The following is a 16,633-nucleotide window of genomic DNA, read 5'->3' on the forward strand; positions in this document are numbered from 1 at the left end:
CTCTCTCTCTCACCTGAGCAGAGCCTCATCCTGAAAAGGCACAGCGGGACCTGTGGCCAAGGCTTCTGCCTTTTGTGGGATCCTCTGCCAGAGGAAGCAGAGAGCCTCCTTCTCTGAGACGCCGGCTTTGTGCGGGCCTGGTGCTGCTATATTTGGAACGTGTCTGCTTCCTTGAAGGCCAACCTCAGAAGCCCAGCGGGCCCCTCGGGCGGGCACCGTCCCAGGCTGGGGCACCAGGGCAGCTGGATGGGCTTGCTGGGTGTTGTGAGGGTGTTTCCCAAAACTTACCTTCTTGCAGGGTTGGGACCATCCTCTCCAGAGCAACAAAGGACAGTTTGGAGGGGAGTGGAAGGAGCGCTCCCTAGGCCCCTGGCTTCCCAGGCCCCCTTCCGCCAAACTACGTGTCCTCAGTGACCCCGCCTTCCCCCACCTCCACACCTTCACCCTTTTCCACCCCGGCCTGCCCGCCGCTCCTCAGTCTGGCGGGGCTCAGCGAGCCCCAACACCTCCTCCCCGCTCTGGTCCCGTTCAAACCCCCAGAGCGGCTCTGCGCCCGCAGCCACCCGCGCCCCGCGCCCCCCGCGGCTTCCCGGCGCCCAGGGGTCCCTCTCCTCGGTCCCGCGCCCTTCCGCCCCGCAGCCCGCAGCCTCCCCCGCCAGCCCCCGAGGCAGGTGCGGTGCAGCCCGCGCAGCCGAACCAGCTCCCGGCTCCCGGTCCCCTCTCCTTCCTTTGTGTGCGCGCGCGAGCGGGGCTGGGGCGGAGGGAGGAGGGGAGGTCGCTCTGTCTGTCTGTCTCCCGCCGCCCCTGCCCGGGCTGCTCGGAGCGTGCGGCTGGGGAGGCGGGAGCGCCGGGGAGGGTGCGGGGAGCTGGCGGGGCGGCGCAGGGACACCCGGGCGCCCGTCCCTGCCTGCGCGGGGGAGCGCTCACCGGGCTGGAGGCACGATCGGTCGGATCGGTCCGCCCCCGGGCCTCCCTCCGTGCCCACCTACCTACCCGCGGGCGCCCGGGGAGCAGCGCGCTCCAGCGCCGAGCGGGACGGAAACCACAAATAAATAGCGGCGGCGGCAGCGCGTCATCTGGCGGAGCAGGAAGTGCAGGCAGAGTCCAGGGCTGGTGCTCGCGGCGCCGCCGGGACTTGGCCATGGGCTGGGGGCCGCGGCAGCCGCGAGCGGCCGGGCGAGGGCAGCGCAGGCTGCGTCCTCACCGGGGCTGAGCCGCCGCGACCAGCGGGGCGCGCGGAGATGGCCGCGTCCAGCAACTCCAGCCTGTCCGGCTCCTCCGTGTCCTCCGGTGAGTGCCCGCCCGCCGGGCGCGGCTGCGAGCCGGGTCCCTCGCCCCCTGCCCGCGCCCCGCGCCCCGCGTCCCGCGCCCCGGGGTGGGCAGCGCCTGCCGCGTCCGCCCTGCCCGCGCCCTCGGACTGGGAGCGAGCGTCCGGGGTGACACTTGTCGGGGTGGCCGGCACCCTCGGCGCCCGCTGACATCTGACAGCGCGGAGATGGGGAGCCGGGGCGCCCCGAGTTTGCGGACGCGGGCGATCGGGGGTCGGAGAGCGGCGGGAGAGGCGGGAGGAGCGGGGCAGGCTCTCACTTTCGGGCGCCGCTGGAGCCGGGGCTGGCGGGGCGGGGAGGGAAGGTTAGGGGCGACTCGGGGCGCCCTGACCAAGCTGGATGCCCCGAATTCAAGGCACAGGGGAGCAAACCCGCGCTCCTCCTGGCAGACTCGATTTTCTTTGTTTGTTTCGGAAATTAGCTCCGTGGAGACAGGCGCTTGGGGCATGGGTTTGAGATGGAAGCGATGAAGGGATTGTGTCCTTTGGTCCTGATTGAAGTGAGTTAGCAAACAGGAGGCTGAGCCCAGCCACTGACAATTTGCCTGTGTGTGTGTGTGTGTGTGTGTGTGTGTGTGTGTGTGTGTGAGAGAGAGAGAGAGAGAGAGAGAGAGAGAGAGAGAGATTTTCCCTGTGTGGCCTCTTGGAATACGCTCTGTAATCTTACTTTCCAGGCATACATTTTTTTCCCTCCAAGTGCAGCTGAGCAAAGGGAGGGCTTCTTTCAGCTTTTCTGTGGTTGACCAGCGGGTTTAATTGAAGAGGGAAAAATTGCGAATGAATCCAAAGGAGCAGGAATCAATAGAAGAACCCCCACCCTCTACCCCGTTTCTGATTATGACAGGAATCAATTGCAATGATGCATTAGGTAGAATTCTTCTGCCTCTCTGACCCCTGGAAACTTTAATGACAAACCTTCGAGGGCTGTCTGATAAGACATTCAGTGTAGTGCACGGTACTCAGGGGTCAATGGGAATGCTCAGTGCATTAATATGATAGTAATTCCTATTGTGTGGTGTTGTTTTACTGTGACCCAAAATTAAATTCCAAAGAAGATACACCTCCTTGGAGGCATTAGACAGCAAGCCAGGCATGGTGGAACCGTATCTGTAGATGTGTGACTAATTAAATCATAAAAGCCAGGTGAATCTGACGAAGGTGCAATTGTGATGTGCCACAGGTGATCGCCTGAAAGCCAGCTGTTATCTTTCTTGGCAAGTTTAGTTCCAGAGAAACAGCACTTCCTTTCTCGGATCACTGCCAGCTAGCCAAAAGCACAGGGTTGTTCGGCCTGTGGCATAGTTACCAGTTCAAGTTCCTCCTTGTAGTAGCCAATGGGTCAGAGCAGTGGTGTCTGATTAAGAGCAGCAACAAGTTGACCGCCTGTGGTTTGAATTCTGAGAACTCAGCAAATGCTGCAGCTTATTTTTAGTACCCCCCCAAACCACGGCTGCTGATTTTCAATTCATCTTGGTTGACTAACATTGCATTTAAAATACAGTGATGTTGGCTCACGATTAGCAGATGGTTAGCCCTCTCATAAAAATTCCCACTTGGAAAATCAACTCAGGAGGGAGACTTGGCCAGGGGGAGGAAGAGTGGAGGGAGGGCCCGGAGGCAGCAGTTTCCCATGATTGATTGACTGAGGCTATGAATTATGGGTGACGTGGCATCTGAATTCTCAGGTGTTGATGTAGCTCAAGAACTCCTCTTGGAGAAGCTCAGCCTTCAGAAGAACATGTGGATCCGAGGCACCATGTCGGCTTTAGGGGAGGGTCATTGCTTTGCAGGCTGGCTAGAGATGCTTGTGCTGGTTCTCTCTGCTGTTCACTCTTTTAAATCCTAATAGAAGCTAGGGAATCACGTGAAAGCTGAAATTCAAAAACTGGGCATGGATATACTATTTGGTGTGAGTCGGCACGGTGGACCAGAAGCTTGTATCATCTAATTCACCAATTAGTCAGGCATTTTGTCTTGAAACATAATGAGAACTGTAGTTCCTTTTTAAAGCACACTTCTCAAGGTGTGGATCATGAATAATTCAGAGGACACAAGCAATTCACACCTGTGAGAGGTGTTGGGCAGGAAAGAATAGAGCCTGTTGGTGATGGCAGCTGGGTTCTCCCAGGCAAAGGTCAGAATCAGCCAGTCACTTTGGAGGACCTACTATGTGCCAGGCAGTAAATCAGAGGCCTCAGCGCCAAGGACATTAAGTGAGGAAGATAATTTTGGGATTGCTTCTAGCTCTGAAGTTCTAGGATTATTGTCCTTGAGTTCTGGCACCACCACTGACTAGCTGGGTAACTTTAGGTCTTATTGAACTTTAAATATCAATTTACCTACCGGTAAGCAAGGGCAGATGCTAGTAATAGGACCTACTTCAGAGGAATTGCCTGGATTAAATGAGATTATGTGTGTGGAGCATTTAGCACAGGGTGTGGCACCTAAGTGCTTGGTGTGAATAAGCTTTGCTCGTTGGAGTAATGAGGGGAAAAAAGCAGTCACTAGCTTAGACTTTGGGTGCAGAAATAAGTCCAACACACAGAAAAATCCGCCTCTTGCATTGCATGTGAAACTTGATCTTGAGGTCTGAGCTCCATTAAACAAGCATTTATTAAGTGTCTTTAAAGTTTCAGGCATTGTCCCAAGTGTTTGGAATAGAGAGATGAGTGAACACCCTTTCCCTCACCTTCCAGCATTAGCGGTGAACAAGCACATATCAATCTGTACTAGTGAATTATGTGGGGGAGACCACAGGGAAGTGAGGATGACCTCAGTGTAGGGGAGTCAGTGGAGATAACCTTTGAGTTGGGCCTTGAAGCATGAGTAGGATTTTTCCAGAAATCAGAGAAAATGAAAGGTATTTCAGGAAGAGAAAAGAGCTCAGGTAAAGGCCTGGCGATGAAGTTCATGACCTGATTTTCAACTACCTTTCTTAGGGCTATTGATCTTTTTTTTCTTGGTGGTTCCTCTTCTCTGCACAGTTACACTCCTAAGCTGCAAAGCAGCATCACACCTGGAGCTGCCAGACTGCGGATGTAGGAGGACTTTTTTCTGTTCAGGCACCCATGTGGTCAATGACATAGCCCCAGGACATGTTTGGGCAATTGACAGTTGATTCTGTAGCATCCAGCATGTGGAGAGGTGAACTCGAATAACATGGGTTAAACCTCTCTTAGGGAAATAGCTGTGGAAGATACAGGCCTGGGTGTGTTTGCACAGAGTAAAGATCTAATCCTTTGCTCAGTATTGAGCACAAAAGTTATCTGATTTTACTGGTAATGTTTGCACTTGCTGTTGAACCCCATCACACACATGTGTCATTTCATCTATCTGAAATGGACCTCCTTAATAGAAATATTATGGGGATTAAATGAGATAGTGTGTGGGGGGCATTTGACAGAGAATGTAGCATCTAAGTGCTTGGTGTGAATAAATTTTGATCCTTGGAGGAATGAGAAAAAAAAAAAAGCAACACATAACAAATACAATAATCAAGTTAAAATTAATTTTGAAAATACATTTTTTTAAGAACTCTTCAGAAATTTCCTCCTGGAACATTCAAATTATGTGTAAAAGAAATTGCTTTGCCTTTGTTTCAAAGATAACTGCTGGTAATTAAATTTCACAATCACCTAGATTGGCCAGAAGGTTTGATTACCTTTATTATTTTTTTAAATCGGGAAAAAAAAGTCTCTATCCTTAAGCCTTTGATTATACTGTGAAGTAAACAATGATTGACTTGCAAAATAGTTTTCTTAATCATCATGGGTTATAGTTGCTTTTATAATTGAAATAACATTTTGCATATAGTAATGTGATTGCAAAATGGATAATTGCACACAGTAAAGAAAAGAAAACTCAAGTAAACTAATAAGTAAAGACTCTATGAGATGTTTTTAAGTAACTAAACTAAGTAAAATATTCAATATTAAAGAGGCCCCTGGATAAGAAGTTGTTAAGATTTTGAGAACTCAAAGACACTGTATTATAGAAATGAAATCGACTTTTCAAATGCGAATGAAAAAGAGTAAAAATCAGTACTAGGTAGAGTTATCAAACCTTAATTGGGAAAAGAATATTCTTGAATGGACTGGGGGAGTTATTTCTCCAGATTCTATGCAACAGTAATGTGGGCTAGGTAAATCCAGTCGTCCCTTGGTATCCATGGGTTCCAGGACCCCACTGGGTACCAAAATCCAAGGATGCTCAAGTCCCTCATGCAAAATGGTCTATCTCAGTGCATACAGTCAGTCCTCTACATCCGTGGATAAAGAGGCTCACTGTAAAGCTATTTTCTGCTGTCACATGGGTATTGACGGTAGAGGTGATAAATAGGAATTTTCATCACTCATTATTGGAGGGCCGAAACCAGTGACATATACAAATCTTTCATAGTCCCAGATGCAGAAGGTAAAACTACAAGACTGCTGCCAAGACTTACATGTGTGTAACCAGAAACTCCCTGTAACTAACGCTGCAAAACGGGGTATCTTTGTCAAAACAGAGAAGTCTTCTTTTGGGTTCTTCAGAAAGATTCAGTTATGTCTAAAAGCAAGTTCTTTACCTTTGTTTTGGTGATCACTGTTGGTAATTTAAATACACAATCACCTAGAGTGGCCAGGAGATTTGATTATCTTTATTATTTTAAATCACACAAAAAAAGAAAAAAATTGTGATTCCAAAAAACCCTCACATATTTTTAAAAAACTCAGAGCTAAAATGACCCCCCAGAGAGACGTTGTTTGCTAGGATTCGGATCGTTGTTCCTTGCTGTCTTTCTGGTGACCTTCTCACACCTCATTTTAACTTATTAGATTTTCACTGTCCCGACGGACCCAGGGATGTAGGATGGGAGGAGAGGAAGTCCTTACGTACGGCAGCAGGTTTGTAGTGTGTGACAAGGGCCCACCAGCTTGTGTCCTTTTGCAAAACTGCCACATCGCCTTCACTCCCACCAGCCCTATGAACTGCTTTGGACAACTTCTAGGGGACGCACACAGCAGGCGTTTTCCGAGGCCAGTCTGTGGAGGGTGGAACTGGACGATGTGTCCTCTGAGCTGCCACCTGGGTTTGGCCCCAGCGTCAGTCCTGCTGGGAGCCGGCTGCTGCCCCTCGGGTCTCCTGCCTTTGCAGGGTGGTGAACGTAAGTGGACAGTGGGTTCAGAAAACCTGTGCGTGAGCGGGGTCACACTGGTATGTTCTGGAAAAGGGTTTTCTGCCAGAAGAGATTCCTGCCAAGATCGTTAGATACAGAGAAAGAGAAGCGATGACCTAGTGATGGACACAGGATTGATAGCACCCATCACCCACTAGTCACTTATCTCTTAGGAACATATTCACAATTCATGGCTCCTGAAATATGTCACTTATTTTTCAAAATGAATTGCCTTCCTTCCTTTTTTAATTCTTTCTCCTTCCTTCCTTTCCATTTTTAATTCTTTTCTCCATTTTTTCCTTCCTCCCTCCCGTCCTCGCTCCCTTTTGTTTATCTCACCTGTTATTATGTTGGTCAGATGTCTAAGTTTTCAGGTTTTCATAAATCCTGCACTTGGTCTACTTTACTGTTAACAGTTTCCAAAGCCTCTCCACACCTCCCCGCTTCTTCTTCCATGCACAGTGGGAGAGGAAGCTGGCATTCCGTTTTTCTCATGGATTCCGGTCAGAGGGGTAAGGTGGATGCCTGCATCTCTGGGTGGCTGGTTGGTGTGATAAAATGCACTCACACACCTCAAAGTTAGTAACAAAGGCAGAGGTTTATTTCTTCCCTGTGACTAGAGGAAAACCCAGTTAGGTGTGCACTGACCCCACAGGCAGTCCGCTCAGCGGTGGGACCCACGCGGCTGTCTGCTGGGGTCTGAGGATGAAGACCCAGCATGTGGTGTGACAGTGTTGATCAGACTTTTTCAGCTGTGTACCCAGGGAGAGCCATCCACCGGCTGCTCATGCAAAGAGCCTGCTTTCCCCTCATTTATTATTACCAGGGAATCCACACCTTTGTGGAGCCCACTCTTTGACGATAGCCTTTACGATATGGTCTCATTACAGCATTGTCTTTCTTCAACAATATGGCCGATCAAAGTCACCCAGCCTCAGCCCATTCACAGTATAACCTCAGCAGTATATAGTGTTCTACTCTTTTTAAAAAATGTTTATTTTATTGATTTACTAGAGAGGGGGGGTGAGAGAGAGAGAAACATTGATGTGAGAGAAACATTCAACAGCTGCCTCCTGTATATACCCCTACCGTAGTCTGAACCTGCAACCTGGGCATGTGCCCTGACCAGTGACCTTTCGGTATATGGGACGGAGATCAACCAACTGAGCCACACTGGCCAGGGCTATAGTGTTCTTTTAAATCATTCAGCGCCTAAGTTGCCATAGACATTCGGTAATAAAGGTGTTCAGTTAATAGCCTTATTTAAAATGTTGTAATCGCCTCCAGCCAGGGGTTGCATTGATTAGATTCCTGGAGTGGAGATACCACCTACGCACTGTGCAGACTGCCAGTGCCCCCGTGCATGGTGGGCCTGCTGGAGAGAGAGCTTTTCCAAGAAGAGAGGCTGGGTGCCAGTAGCTGCCTGGCAGAACCAACTAGATGCGGGGCAACAGTCTGCTTCCTCCAGCTGTGAGAGACCCCACGTTCTGAAATGTGTCTTCATTAGAGGTCAGAGGAAGAGCCCTAAACTTGGAGACAGAAGATCTGGACACTTGGCTTTTAGCCAAAACATGTAAACCCTTAACCAAGGCCCTTTAACCCTCAGAGCCCTTAAACCGTTAACCAGCACCCTCCAACCGTTAACCAGGGCCCTTGAGCCCTTTACCAAGGCTCCTAAACCCTTAGCATAGGCACTTAAACCAGGTACTTAGCCAAGCCTTGCATCTAGCTAGCTATGTGGTTTGGGTGACATTAGCCTCCCTGAGCCTCAAATATCTCCCTGCAAACTGCGGTGTGATGACCCGTTTCCTGGAGTAGATGTGAGCGTTCACAGAGGTGATAGAAGCATGGCCTCCCGTAGGCCTGGCTGCCATGTCACCTCAGTAGATGCCACTTCTCTCCGTTTCCTCCCTCCTTCCCTTAATGTCTCTGAGCCTCAGTTGGCTTGGCTATAAACCAGAAATAACAGTAGCCGACGGATTCATACCCCAGGGTTGTCATTCCTGGAGCACTGTTTGGGAAAACGCTTATAAACTGTAAAAGCAACTAACAGCTCTGAATGGCTGCTCCATGGCTTCCTGTGCCCATCACGGTATGTGATTCTCACACTGTGTCTCTGAGGTAGACCTTATACCAGTTTGCAAACGAAGAAATAAATAGGTCCAGAGAGGCCCCAGGGCAGGGATTTGAGGTGCTAGGATTAGAACAAGATCTTCCTAATACCAAGGCCCATTCTTTGTCCTCACAGGGCTTTGTTTTGATTGCTGTGTAAGAAGTCTGTGACATCAAGGTTGAAGGCTGAGACACATGCTCATGGTTAACAGGGACAGCACAGCACTCTCGTCCTGCTTTATGGTGCTGCGCTCAGTAGTTGCTCAGGCCCTCCCTCGGCCTGACTGATGAAGCTCATTCTCACCAGGGCTGGGATCTCGGAAGGGTTACCAAGTCAGTGCTCTGCAGAGAGGACACTTGGGGGGGGGGGGGGTGTGGGCTTGCGGTATCCGGACTTAAGAATAGTCTTGCCAGGTGAAGTGTTTATTACACTCTTCTTGCAACTTTTCCCAAGATTTGAACATTTTCTAAATGAAAGTGGGAAGAAACTAGGGGAAAAAAGAGCGATGATACTTTGCACTCAGTTCATTATCTTCGCCGGCGTGTTAGTAGTGCTCCATGTGGGGTGAGCAAATCAAGTCTTGTTATCATCACCAGACACCCCCAGACTCTGAGTCCTCCGGCGGCAGCGTATATGTTTCTTAGCTTATATCCGTAGTGAGAAAGTCAAGGAACAAATGATGGACCAAGTTCAGAGAGACCACACACCTGAGAAGGATTTTTCTCCCGAGCCAGATTGACTGCTTTGCCTTGCAGCTTGGGAGGGAGGAGGGACCTTGGAGGCGGTTTAGCAGGATCCCAACATGGTCTGAGCCGGAGAACCCGGGCCCAGGAGCCCCAGGAACTGCCCCGTGCCACTCAGAGCGCTGGTGGAGCCTGAGCAGAGCTGTTAGCAGCACCCAGGCCCTCAGAACATTAATTCTCCATTTCTCTCCCCACTCACCTCACAAAGCATCTTTAGAGACTTTCTTGCAGACGTTTTTCCTGTCTGGCTTTCCTGAAGCTGTTTAATTATTGAATATTTTCAAGATACAAGTCAGAAGTGCTTTGTATTTTAAACGGGCCTTCGACCTCAAGGCTGCTGTGTGAATAGAGGCATTGAGACTCCAGTGACCTTGTGTCTGCCCTGACTATATTTAGCCGTGCGGTTCCGCATGGTAGCCACGAGCCACATGTAGCTATTTACATTTAGAACAATTCATTTCCTCAATCGCACTAGACATGTTTCAAGTCTCAGTTGCACACGTGGCTAGTGGCTGCCGTACTAGACAGCAGGAATAGAATATTGCCATAATTTGCAGCTGACACTATTGGGCAGCACTGGTGTGAGGATCAGCAGTTCCAAGACGAGGACTTGACTAATGTAAAATTAATAAGCGAAGGATAGAAATGTGATAGAATGTTCTCCCATTCCTGCATTGGCTCCTGGTGCTGCTTAGGTTATATTTTACAAAACAGCTTTTCTTTTTTTAAGTGATTTTTTTTTTATATAACCTTGAGGGGAACCATGCAATGACAGCTGGAGGATTTTATTGGGGAGAGTAATTAAAATATTATAAACTCTTCTAGTCCTAAAGGTTGATTCAAACTTACATTTAAAAAAAGGTCTGTGGTTTCCCTGATAAGCAACCCCATTTCTTTTTGACATAATCCCCCAGTGAGTTGTAATTTCACCCCTAAGGAGAAAAGACATCCATATCCAGAAGAAGTCCCGGTCTTACAATTATATCTCTTCCAAAACATCATGAAGAAAATGGGGAAATTGTGAATGTGTGGACGAAGGTTGCTAGTGGCATTTCCAAGTCAGACTATTTAAAGGAGATTTTCTACCAACTTGGCCACCAGCTAACCATTGGCCTAGAAGCATTCTGCTCCTGAAAAAGGCCCACATATGGGGAAAAGCAGATGCACACTGGCTTTTAGAAAATAAAGTTAGCTTTTGGAATTTTCAGCAACTTTAATTGGGGGGAAATGCATGCAAATACGATGCAAGAACATGACGGTTCCTAAGAAAAAGAAGCCGCCGCCTCCCTGAACTTCTGTTAACCATCTTCGAGTGCAACAACCATTGGAATGCGGAAGGTTTCTCTAAAGCAGTGATTCCCAAAGTGGTCTATATCGACCCCCAGGGGTCTGTGACAACCTGCAAGGGGTCTACGTCAGCGAAAAAAAAATTGGGGGGTCCATGAAATGAAAATGGGGGTCCACGATAGTGGATCTCAACATACACTGATAGTACCTATTTACTTACATCATATTATCTTATAATATAAAAACATAAATTATTTATAAAAGTACCTATGAAGTAAAAAATTTATTATATATGTTTATAAAATTGTGTAAGTTGTAGGATAAAAACCTGCACATAATGATATACCAGTATCATCTTGTTACAAGCATACGCGCAGTAAACATTCTTGCCAATTTTTGTCTCAAAGCTTCGCGAACTTGCACCGACTTGTTCAATCCGTCACTCTATAAATATGAATGTGAGAAAAATACGTTCATTCGTTTCCTGAATCTTGAATAGGAAAGTGCTGAGAAAATATTTAAAAAAATATAAACTGGTAGTTTATCATACAAATTATAGTGAATCAGTGTTATTTTGTTTGAGAATGCCGGAAAAAAGTAGGTACATTATTTTTAATTAAATTTTAACACTAAACTTCACTACAGTTAGAAATTTACAAAAAAATCAATATCAGGTAAGTAGGGGGTCTACCCAAAACCGAAAAACATGGCAAGGGGTCTACGGCACAAACAAGTTTGGGAACCTCTGCTCTAAAGTGTCAAGCAGCTGTTAAGAAAGAGGCGGATGCAGAACTCAGTGGACTCAGAAATGTGATGATTATTGCCATAACTCTGACCAAAAACTTAGGGCATGTGAATCACCGGGGCGATAACCTTATGCAATTCTTGTCTCATCAGGGGCCTGGTCCCTGGATTTCATGATGCCCTCTGGACCCTCAGTCCTGGCTGACCACTATCTCCTTCCAGGAAGCAGAAGCCAGCCTTATGATTTCAGAAAATGCCGCACTAACATTCTAAAGTGCTTTTTCTTAAGTAATTTTGCTTCTAAGGAATAAACCTGAGAGATCAATGTTGGGACAGCAAGTAAACAGGAAGCAAGGAGTGGGGTCTGGTATAGCATCTCCTGGTGTGGGGGCTGCAGCATTGACCTTGAGGATCTGCTTCTCGGGCCCTGACCTGTGCTGTCCAGTGTGGTAGCCACGTGGGCTATGGAGACCTCGAAGCCTGGCAAGCCTGAATGGAGGTGGCTGCAAGGCAAAATACGTCCCAGGGTTGAAAACTTAGGACAAAACCAAAAGACAGTTCCAAATATTACTTTGACTATATGTGAGATGATAACATTTTTTTTAGATATTAGGTAAAGAATACTAAAAAATTAACTTTACATCTTTTAAAATGTTTAACGTAGCTACAGTAGATATTTAAAATTACATATGTGACTCATATTTGTATTAGAAAGCACTGGTCTGGACAACATTCCAGAGAATGTTCTACCCTTCATCACAGATCCCACCACACAGACCCGGCAGATCCACCGACCAGTGGCTCCCACAGCTGCAACCCTGTCCATGTTCCCAGCCAGAACGTAGCCGCCCTCTCCCCAGGCCCCGCTTGGCCTTGATCTCAGGTCCCTGTTTCGTTTTAGTCCCAGACGTTGAGAGTTGTCCCTCATCTACCTGCGTCCAGACAGTGATGTTGAAATGGAATGCCATCGAGAGGGGCAGGCTGGGGCGTTCAGCAGATTCTTGTTTATGCAAGTTTTGTGCTTTGTTTTTTTATTTTGCTTCACTATAATTCCAGACTCTGCATATTTACTTGTTATATATATGTGTGTGTGCACCCCTCCTTCCAAGAAAAGCCTGCAATGCCGTAATGCTGCAAAGTTGGAAAGAGAAGCTGAGAGAAGAAAGAACACATTTTTCTCTCCGCCTGTGCAGAAAATTCTCGTCTGATAGTCTTTGCACTGAGGCTTCTTTCTGTGAATATGTATATGTATATGTCTGTAGGCGGGTATGTGTGTCTGTTTGGACGTGTTTGTGTGTGTATGTATACCCAGAAAGCAGAAGTGGGTTCAGTTTCAAACAACAGTTATTTCCAAGCAAATATGTAACATATGAATTAACATCAAGGGGAATGAAAAGTCAGGCCCAGCATTGCTTTTAGTAATGAAAGAATCCACTAGGGGTTATGCTAATGATGTGTAGATATTAATACACATAATTTGGCTGCCTAATATTGATTTAAGTTGCTCATTCAAATTCACTTTATTGTAGGAAAAATTAGCCATTCTGTTTTACAGGGCTTGTCCCCGTGGACACTGGGACCGTTAAGCCATGTTTATTGGGTGAATAATACTATTTTGCTGACTTTCATATGCAAAGAGGACATTATCATGTCTCCTTCCGGAAGCGCCCCGTGAGTTGTTAGTTTCTGGTTGGGACTTGATTAGTTGAAGCCAGGTGTCCCCTCTGTTATCTCCCGAGCTGGTGAGCAATGTCCAGGGTTGAAGGTGCTCTCAGTGACCAGGGCACGTGATTCTTCTGTGTGACGTTCATACGCCTGAGGGTTGAACTCTCCCGCCTGAGAGCCCTGTGCTTGTTTCAAGCAGCCGCCGCCCTCCCCCCTCCTCCCTCCTCTTTCCCCCTCCCACTCCTTCTTCCCCCTTCCCCCTTCCCCTCTCCCACTCTCTCTTCCCCCTTCCCCCTCCCTCCCCCAATATGAATCTTTCTCGGAGGAGAAAGCTGTTGATGGCGCCTCTGTAAACTCTCCTGAAATAGCATCAAGATTCAGATTAGCAGCATAACCACAGCAAATCCTAGGCAGGTACAAACGGGAGACAGCGTTTTGAATTGGACAATGCAATTTGTCATAAGAACATAACAACTGCCACAATGCTTATTGGGGTCTATATTCTAACCTCAGGAATAGCACTGGAGGGTATTTTGTAAAAAAATGCTCAGCAGCCTTTCAGGGAAGAGGCGCCCTGCAGACATCCTATTTTTCATAAATCGCCGAGGGCAGATCCATCATCTAGGAATTCATGGTAGCGTGTTTCTGAGTCTGTGTATAGTTCAAGCTGGTGCTCCTTCTTAAGGTGGAAAGTTCCTTCATTTTCTGCCCCTAGCGTGGACTGGTGTTGCTTTTTATTGCTTTATGTTTAACTCTCCGAAATCCACTTCCAATGCTCATTTTGGGGTTTTATAAATGAGTGTGGATTCATTTTGTAAATGAGTGTTGTGTGACAAGTGCTGGGGAGTTGGAGATCTGGCCCAAACACCAGCACCCCACTGGTGAGCTCACTGTACGCCTCTGAATGTCCATTTCCTCTTCCAAAAAATGCCTCATAATACTCGTTGAGAGAATCAACTGGAATAATGTTTGTGAAAAACACTTGAAGATTTATGAATAAAGCATAAAAGCCTCTGGCCTCATGAAGTTCCCCTTCCAATTTAGTTGCTCCTTGGGTTCCTTTCCAGGGCAATGAGTGATCGCTCAGAGTTTGTGATCCTTTAAAATAACTGGAAAAATCTCCCCTGAGTATACTACTTTGCTCTTGTTCAACAGCCTTTCAGAACCTGGCAGTGGAATCCCACCAGTTTAGAATTTCTCAGTGTAAGAACCCACTGTGCATCGCACATCCCCATAAGCATTTTAAGTTAGCCCAGACAGATCTCTCATCCAAAGGGACTCCACCGTTTACTAATCCAGAGGAGTGGCTCTCTTTAAAATTGTATTTGAGGTGATATTCAATATATGTAAATGAATAGGTACAATACATGCAAGCAACAAAGCACAGCAACATAACTCATAATATAAAAGCCACCACCCAACCTAGAATCATTATCTATCCTTGCATCTTCCTGGGTCCTCTTCTCCCTTCCCACCCCTGTCTTCTCTCATTCCCCTCTTCCAAAGGTAACCTCTACTTTAATTTTTCTGCTTATTATTTCCTTTCCTTTTCTTCTTTCTTTAAATAATTGTATCACTAAAATTAAATTGCTAATCCCAGGGCATAGAATAGCATCTGGCAGGCAGTAGGCGCTCAGTAACGACTTGTTGAGTGAGTGAATATGTTTCTGTCTCAAGCACTCTATTGTAGGAATGATGCCATGGCCTCTCCTTTACCTCTTGTAAGTCAATCAGTTCTGTGAGGTTCACATTAGCCACGTGCCTTTGATGGTTTTGAGAAAGTTAGTTTTTCTAACTTCGATAAGATGGATTATTTGCACTCATAGTGATAAGAGACTCCTGACAAAGTCCTGGCTTAGGAACAGGACTTCTTAAACTTTATTTGTGGTCCAGAAGTTCCATTCAGCACTAAATAGTGAACACTCAAGAAACATCAGAAGTAAAACTGGAGTTCAACAGGGAGAGCTTCGGAGAACTTTTGAAAAGTGATAGAGTCCACAACACAATAGGGATGAACCCTGGAAACAGTATGCTAAGTGCAAGAAGCCCGTTATAAAGGACCGCATATTGCATGATCCCACTCCCATGAGATGCCCAGAATAGGCAAATCACAGAGACAGAAAGTAGATCTGATGTTTCCCTGGACTGAGAGGGTTGGAGAGAAACTCGAGTGATGGCTAATGGGTACCGGTTTCTGTTGGGGTGATGAATTGTTCTAAAATTGATTGTGGTGGTGGTTGCTCCCATCTGTGAATATACTAAAAGTCACTGAATTGTACACCTTTAAATGGGTGAATTGCAGGGTATGTGAATATATCTCCGTAAAGCTGTTATTTAAGAGGCAACAACAACAACAAAGGCTATAGTAGGAATGAGAAGGTGAAAGACGAGAAGTGAGCAGACAGGAAAAGCCCCTGTAGATCAAGTCCTTCCTAGACAGGATGCTTATAATCAGACAGGCAATGTCCACTTCACTGTCACACCTTGATGAGCACATGTGGGTGCCCCTGCTCTTCCCGTTTTCATTTCCACATTTGTCTGTTTCTTCTGCCAGCCCCGAGCTCCTCAGAAGGCCCCGCAGAGGCCTGTTTCTGTGCCTTCCCGTTTGCCCTAACGGCTGCCATTCCGTCCCTTCAGCAAAAGAACTAAGGAGAGCAGCAGGTCTCCTCTGCTGATGCCAGACCAAGCAAGGAATGCATTTTGAATGACTAGTTCATTAGATTTCCATGCAGCTTTCCAAGGCCTGGGCACCACTGTCCTGCCCTCAGCGTGGAACAGGAGTCACCTGGGAGCCCAGCTTCCTGCTGGGTGCCTGGTGCTGCTGAGTGTTATGAGCACAGGTTTGTGGCTGCTGCTGCCTCCGATGCCTCACTAGATGGACACGTGTGCAGACCTTTCCGAGGGTGTCACCTGCCGCCGCTTTTGTGGTTTCCAAACAAAGAGCCGACATGGCATCAGGTCACAGCATTGTACCTGAAATACTCTGATAGGAAGACTTGGCTACCACGCAGGCCCAGGTGTCTCGGTTGCTCTCATAGTGTTTACTTATTCCCAGACCAAGTAAAGGGAAATGCATTGGATCGGATGTAAAATGTGAGCATTACCAATGAAGTTTTCTAAAACCACACATAGTTCGGTATAATGAATCCAGTCAATAAGCACCTTTAAAAGACCTACTGGTTAGAGAGTCTGGTTGGTGTAGAATGTCCTTTCTGCCGGGGTTGGAATCTCCTAGAGCAAGATACACTTCCTGTGGGCGGAAGGCAGATCTGGCCCTGGTGGGGCTAAAGACGGGTGCCTTTGGGGAACAGAGTCCCTTGGTGGTCACTTTCATGGGCAGACTTCCATCATCAATGGCCTGTGTGAGTTTACAGGACGGCTGGCTTCCCCTCAAGGACCGTCTGCCTTCTTCCCGCCATGGACAATAAAGATAAGCATCCACACACAATACAGATACCAGTAAATGCCCGTTCATGGGAAAGTGAAGAGAAAGAAAGCACTGAGCCATCTTCCTGAGCCCTTTCCTTTCGCTCCCAGTTGGAGTATTTTCCTGGCCCCCAGAGGAGGAAGTAGATTTGGGTTACAGAGGATTTGCT

General features: G+C 47.3%; 1 protein-coding gene across 1 annotated transcript in view; it reads left to right on the forward strand.

The window, feature by feature from the left end:
* The first annotated feature begins 682 nt into the window (after window positions 1–682).
* Window positions 683–16,633, forward strand: part of CHN2 (chimerin 2) — a 208,895-nt gene continuing 192,944 nt past the window's right edge. The window contains exon 1 of the mRNA XM_084896988.1: window positions 683–1,290. Within this exon, the coding sequence (XP_084753114.1) occupies window positions 1,242–1,290 (49 nt within the window). The 5' untranslated portion in view covers window positions 683–1,241. The remainder of the gene's footprint in view (window positions 1,291–16,633) is intronic.

The sequence above is a fragment of the Pipistrellus hanaki genome, assembly GCF_964339955.1.
Source record: "Pipistrellus hanaki genome assembly, chromosome: 10".
NCBI classification, from domain to species: domain Eukaryota; kingdom Metazoa; phylum Chordata; class Mammalia; order Chiroptera; family Vespertilionidae; genus Pipistrellus; species Pipistrellus hanaki.